The sequence below is a fragment of the Aulostomus chinensis genome, chromosome 12, assembly GCF_037954235.1.
Source record: "Aulostomus chinensis isolate RoL2024-O1b breed Wild chromosome 12, RoL_Achi_v1.0, whole genome shotgun sequence".
Lineage (NCBI taxonomy): Eukaryota > Metazoa > Chordata > Actinopteri > Syngnathiformes > Aulostomidae > Aulostomus > Aulostomus chinensis.
The window spans coordinates 17,829,748-17,835,747 of record NC_141331.1 but is presented as its reverse complement, the minus strand read 5'-3'; the positions used below and the strand labels follow the sequence as shown (position 1 = coordinate 17,835,747).

Here is a 6,000-nt window from a genome sequence, read left to right as displayed (position 1 = left end):
TCATTTCAAAGGAAACTGATTGGTTTGGCATGCAGGGGTAAAGAAGAATGAATCAATGAACCATTCAAGGGCGCTTTCTCCATCTCGAGGCTCTACCCATTAGTGGTATATTGGCAAGTCAGTGTAGAAGCTCCACTGAGCCAACGACGCCATCTGTTGGTCACAGCTGGAAGGAGCTACTGTACTGAAGTGATGGTGCCATAAGCAAAAAAAAAAAAATACCCAAAACACAACATTAATTTGAATAAGTCTTTTTTTATTGCTTTCATTTCCAAAGAGCTCTCTGTTGTCTGGAGAAAAAAAAACCCACTGCATTTCTCAGTAGAACCGAGTTTTTCCATCCTTTAAGCTTCACTGCAAAACCCTATCAAATGCATATTTCCATTCATTTGGACCCATAAAAAGATCTGTAGGAGGGAGGCAGCCTTGTTCAGTGAGGGCGACGGTGCTCGGAACTGAAAGGTTTTCTATTTCACACAATCCTTAAAGCTTTCAATTACACTTACTTTCATAATACGACGATTATGAACACGTCCCACATTTTCTCGTACACAGTTGACAAAAAAAAACAAAAAACAAAAAGATGTATTCATACAAGAAAAGATCCGCAAATAGAGTATTTACTTGAAATGTTATTAGTGTTGATGGCAGCGACCTTGGAGGGTCTTTAATACAACAGAGGAGTTTTTATATTTTCATCACACAAGAACACACTGCAACGGGCAGAGCATTGAGTTTTAAAGGGCGGCCTGTTTTTACATGATTTTTAATGTCATTGTGTACAGTACAGGAGACACTCTTCACCCTTAATGTAACAAAATAGCATCTAAAAGTTCGGAACATTGATAGAAATCATTTTGGCACTGAAGTTGCGGGACATTTTCAAAGCAGCCGTTTTTCCATCGAATGTAGACAAAAATGTTATGACAATGCCGTGATAGTTTAACCATCTAAGAAAGAAAGGCTGAATATTTATATCAGCTTCTTTAAAAATTAAAAAATTAAAAAAAAAATGGCAGCATGTAAAACCAGAAAGATAGGAAGTGGTTCAGACCGTTAGAAAACAGTACAAAATGACATCCTTAAAAAGAGGTTTCAGAGTTGAGTAAAAATGCAGTCTTTGATGCAGTCTAAACCAGCGGACGTGTCACCATTAAAGCATTAAAAAGCACCAAAAATGTGCATGAACACATGTACAAATGTCTCAGATATGTGTAGAAAGAAAAGCAAAGAGTCCAAGGGGGCGGGGCAGATGCCCACCCGAGCGAGACAGCGTGTGGAAAGTAGGCGGACCACCTCAGTGAGCGTGGGACTCCTTGTTGTTCAGGACACGAGCGCGACTGGAGGGGACTGTTGCACTGCGGATGACCTCCATCCACCTGCACACAGGAAAAAGATTCAATTCCAAACATCAGGGAAGCAACAAAACTGCCTTACCAAAACAAAAACAACAAAAAAAAGGGATTCTTCACCTTTCGAAAGTGTATTCACTCTCCGATCGGAAATAGTAGACGTGGGACTTGAAATGCAGTTTAAAGACGTAGTCCTTGTGGATGTTTTCGGTCTCTGAGGGAATTGTGACGGAGTAACCCAGCAGAGGAAGGCTCGCCAGTGGATAATCATCCTGAAAAGAGGATTGAGAGAGGATTCTAATTAGTATTCCAAACCAAATTGCAATGCAACACAGCAGTGAGGTTATAAGTGTACTGCGCATTTTTTAGGGAACTTCACAAAGTATCTCTTTAACTATTCACTTCCATACTAATGCAATCACAAATTTCAATACTTGTCAAATTAATTTTGAACCTTTTTTTTTTTTTTAGGTTTACCAAGTTTCCTACATGTTTTCTTACAATTGTTCCAGAAATATAACAATTTCTTCCTGGAGCCTCTCATTTTGGATACCTTCCACAAGTCCTTTGGTTGAACCTAAATCTTTCTAATTTTTATCCTTCATATGTAAATTTCAGATCCTTTGAAATTCTGGAAAATTAAAATTCCTGGCTCCTGTTTCGGTCCGGCTGAGTTGAAAACCAGCTTTTATTCTGAAACCCTTTTATTCAAGATCCTTGGTCACATTGTTCACCTCTAAAAACAATTCATGACCAAAAGTATCAAAATCCAGTAGTTTTTGCTTCTTGTAAAACAAAATACGACTCGTGTTGTCATCTCGTAATAACTGATCACAAGGCGAGGGGTGGCCTCATGGTTAGAGGAGCGACAGGACAAGTCTGGGTGGGTAAAGTGATGAAGCCGCGCTGGCCCCACCCTTGTGACCTTTAACCCCGGCTGCTGCAGTGGAGCTGCAGAGAGGGTCAGGCTGTAGTTGTACTGGGCTGCTTTCAGGTGTCGTTGCACCAGTAAACCCACTTTTTAGTGAATCAATCAAGATTAACATTATAAATTAATATCTGGTTTCATTTCTTTCTCTTCAGCCGGAAGACAATTAGATTTATATACATTTTTGTGTTCCAATAACATACTGTCATGTACGCACAAGGATGTAAGTATTTGAGACCGGTGTGTGTGTGAATAGATGATAGGTCGGTTTGTTCTCTCCAAGTGATGTATTTTATTTATCTATTAGCTCCTTCCAATGTTATTTCCCACCTTTCTAACCTCATCATGCATGACCACGCAGCACTGAGACGTTCTCCAAAGGCTGTTTCAGCTGGTCTCAGCGCCGTTCAGTTTTTTTTCTATCGATTATGTTTCGTTTCATAATCAGACTCACACCGTCTGCAGCCAGCAAACATTTTCTCAGGAATGAATCCAGAGGAACAAGAGTGTGAGATTCCACCAGTGCCCTCTGTAACACACCCATCTGAGTTTCTACACAGAGGTGCGATGCCCTCAAGCGAGGGGAAGGTGAACACCGAAGGTGTTCCCCTGCGATGAGGTCATTCAGGTCTGAGGTTGACGCGTCCTCACTGGACGAAGAGCGTCAGGGGTGAAAAGCGAGCGTTCGTCACCTGATGAGACTTGTAGAAGAACAGGCTGAAGTTGGTGAACACCACCCAGAGCTTCTGCCAGCCGTTGCTGTTCTTGAACTTCCTCAGCAGGTTTCCTGACAGCTGGTTCTACCACAACAAAAGACAGCAGGGTTGACATGGGAGACGATGACGCCGAGGACAAGAACGCGCTGATTTAAGAGATTAAAGGATGAGCCTGGTGATATTCTAGATTTTCTCAATACAAACACATCAAATGTAAAGTTATCAAGTTGGTCTTTAAAAACTATCATTAACGTATCGGTGAGTGCTGCACGAAGGTAGGAACAGATTATTTTGACATCACTCTCCAACACTGTCCTGATAGAAATAATCACTAGAGCACCAAATATTTATGAATCCACAGCTGAAAAGAGCCCCCCCCCCCTAAATATTAAGCCTTAGAATTAACCATGTGACCCATTTTCACAGATGCAGAAATACAGAATAAGACCAGCACCATCCTTTAAATGAATTGTTTTGCACTTCCAAGTAAACTGGACATCTACTGTTGCTGAGGATTTTTGTTGTTGTTGTTGATCTAATACAACTATTTTAAAATATGCATCTGTTCATTTACTGAAACATTAACCACCATCTATTTGAAATTAAATATTTTAAAAGCTTATCCCAGCCAAAACTGATGTGTGCAGATGAATTTATATTTACAAAAACCTTAACACTGATTTGATTTTTTTTAAAAATGAAATTGCAAAGTCTAATCATGGTATTTTAACGTTAGCCGTTAAAAAAAAATTATAATTCTTCCTCAATTTTTTTTCAAGCCATAATATGAACTGAAAATTAAACTTTTAATTAAACCAATTATTTTGGTCGATGACCCTTTGCGGCCCACCCGTAGTAGCATTATTACTCACCAGGGGGCCTGATCAAGACTTAAAGCAATTGTTGGATCTTATGGTACAATTTAATTATGAAAGAGATTCCAATATGACTTTGAAGCTCTGAGTCACAAATGTATCTACAAGCACTTATAAGTTTTATGTCTAGAAATTACTGTCTAACTTCCAGACAAACACACGGGGGCCTCTCCTCATCTGTCTGGCTCCTTTACCTCTAGACTCCTGCAGGCTTCACTAAAGGAGAGGCTCTGAACACGGTACCAGCAGATAACACACAGAGGCACTGGTCCCTGGCCACTGGGGGGCCCCACCAGGGGGGTCTTATTCTCACTGACTGGACTAGGGTCCTCTACCACAGGGGGGGACGCACAGACGCACGAGGAAAAGAGAGAGAGAGAAAGAGAGAGACAGAGAGAAAGAAAAACAGACAGGGAGGGAAGGACAGAAACACAGAGGCTGAGTAGGTGAGACACAAGCATGCAGTGGCAGGGAGAAGCACGGAGGCCGATGGTGAGTCCAGGCTGTGAAGAGGACATCGTTACAAGGACAGAGGAGGAAGAGCAGAACTGGATCAGGACACAGCTGGATTGTAAGGAGAGGCTACATCCCAAAACGGGATCAGTTCTGGTAGTGAAGGATGCTTGCTCTCTTTAAAGTGTGGGTGAGGAGGAGGAGGAGGGGAGCACAGAGGAAGGCACAGTTTTGAGTTAAGATAAGGACATCACGTTGGCTGCTGTCAGCCAAAAGAGGGAGAGGTGGGAACAGCATCCTCCCTGTTTACGGCTGGAGGTTCCTGGGACTCTTAGCAAAAAGTAGCGAAAATCACCTGAAGTTGTTAAAAAGAGGCAGATCAGATCATCTGAATCAAAGGTTTCTCTGATATTTGTTTTCTCTCCTATTTTTTTGTTCATTTGTAGAAAACTGTATTTAGAAAAGCAGAGAAATGAGGTTGGACCGTCGCACAGAGGGAAGCTGTTCCCTCAGAAAAAAAATCATCACAGTGAATCAACAAACAGCAAACACTCAGAAACAGAGAAAGAAGGCAAACGAAGCAGGTGGGAGAGGGTCGGTTCTGAGCTCGAACTTGGGCCGGTACCTCCACAGCTACGCTAAAGTCCACCATGGACACGCTGGTGTTCCTGTGCCAGCACACGTGCACCATGGTGTTACCACGGTGAGGAGTGGGCCTCTCCAGGGAGGTGTGTGATGCTGTCATGTCATCCTCAGACTCCGCCTCCACCGAGGACTCATCAGGGCATTCTGGGAAAGTCAGGAGGTTGTTACTGCCAGACAATGAGTGGGGGGATGGGGGGGGGGGGCTAAAACACAGACAATGTGAGCTCATTCACAAATCAACACACATCTGTCAGATTAATCAGGATTAGTGTGTTTTCATGTTTGACGTGGGAGTGTTGCTCTCCCCTGATGTTGTCACTATCACATGCTTGTCATTGTAGTTGGTTGCAAAAACATCAAGGGGGGGGGGTCTCCTCTATTATGAGCCTGACTGGTGCAGATGTGCGGGGGGGGGGGGCAGGCGGCTGATGAGTGATGAATGACATCTATTAGTTTCGCTGAATAAATTGAAAACTATAAACTCAAGCTGATTATCCTTCCCTATTCACTGTTAATAGTAACAACTGTACATTTGAAGTAACAGCTTTACTTTCATGTTACACTCTACACTGTTAAACTATTGTCTTCTTTTCACATAACTAATTGTACATTTAGATACATGCTTATATATATATATATATATATATATATATATATATATATATATATATATATATATACACATACATACATACATACACACATATGTATGTGTGTGTGTGTGCGCGCGCGATATAAAAATACTGATGTTTTCAAAAGTACTTTTTTTAAAAATATCAGATGCACTTCTGTATTGTTTTTACACGCATTTGTAAAACTGTGCAGCTCTCAGAAACTACCCACGGCAAATAGGAATGGCCATATAACGCTCTTGGGTTGTCAGGGAATGGAATTAGGTATCAACTGTGCTTCTTTTCCATTGGCGACACAATTTCATGGCAAATTGCTAAAAAAAAAAAAGGAAAAATCCTGCTTAGGTAAAGTGCCCCCCCCCCCCCCCCACACACACACACCATAGTAATGTAGTGTAG

The 6,000-nt window shown here is 41.7% G+C and overlaps 1 protein-coding gene across 2 annotated transcripts in view; it reads right to left on the bottom strand.

Moving 5' to 3' along the window:
- Positions 1–231: 231 nt before the first annotated feature.
- LOC147252324 (FERM, ARHGEF and pleckstrin domain-containing protein 1-like) overlaps positions 232–6,000 on the bottom strand; it is a 60,492-nt gene continuing 54,723 nt past the window's right edge. The window contains exons 24-27 of one of the 2 annotated variants that reach the window (XM_086220596.1): positions 4,066–4,202; positions 2,973–3,080; positions 1,473–1,624; positions 232–1,379 (exon numbers count right to left, since the gene is read on the bottom strand). In XM_086220596.1, coding sequence (XP_086076722.1) covers positions 1,298–1,379; positions 1,473–1,624; positions 2,973–3,080; positions 4,066–4,202 — 479 coding nt within the window. In that variant the 3' untranslated portion in view covers positions 232–1,297. Of the gene's footprint in view, positions 1,380–1,472; positions 1,625–2,972; positions 3,081–4,065; positions 4,203–4,949; positions 5,114–6,000 lie in introns of both variants that reach the window. The other variant, XM_086220595.1, reaches the window with a different exon arrangement.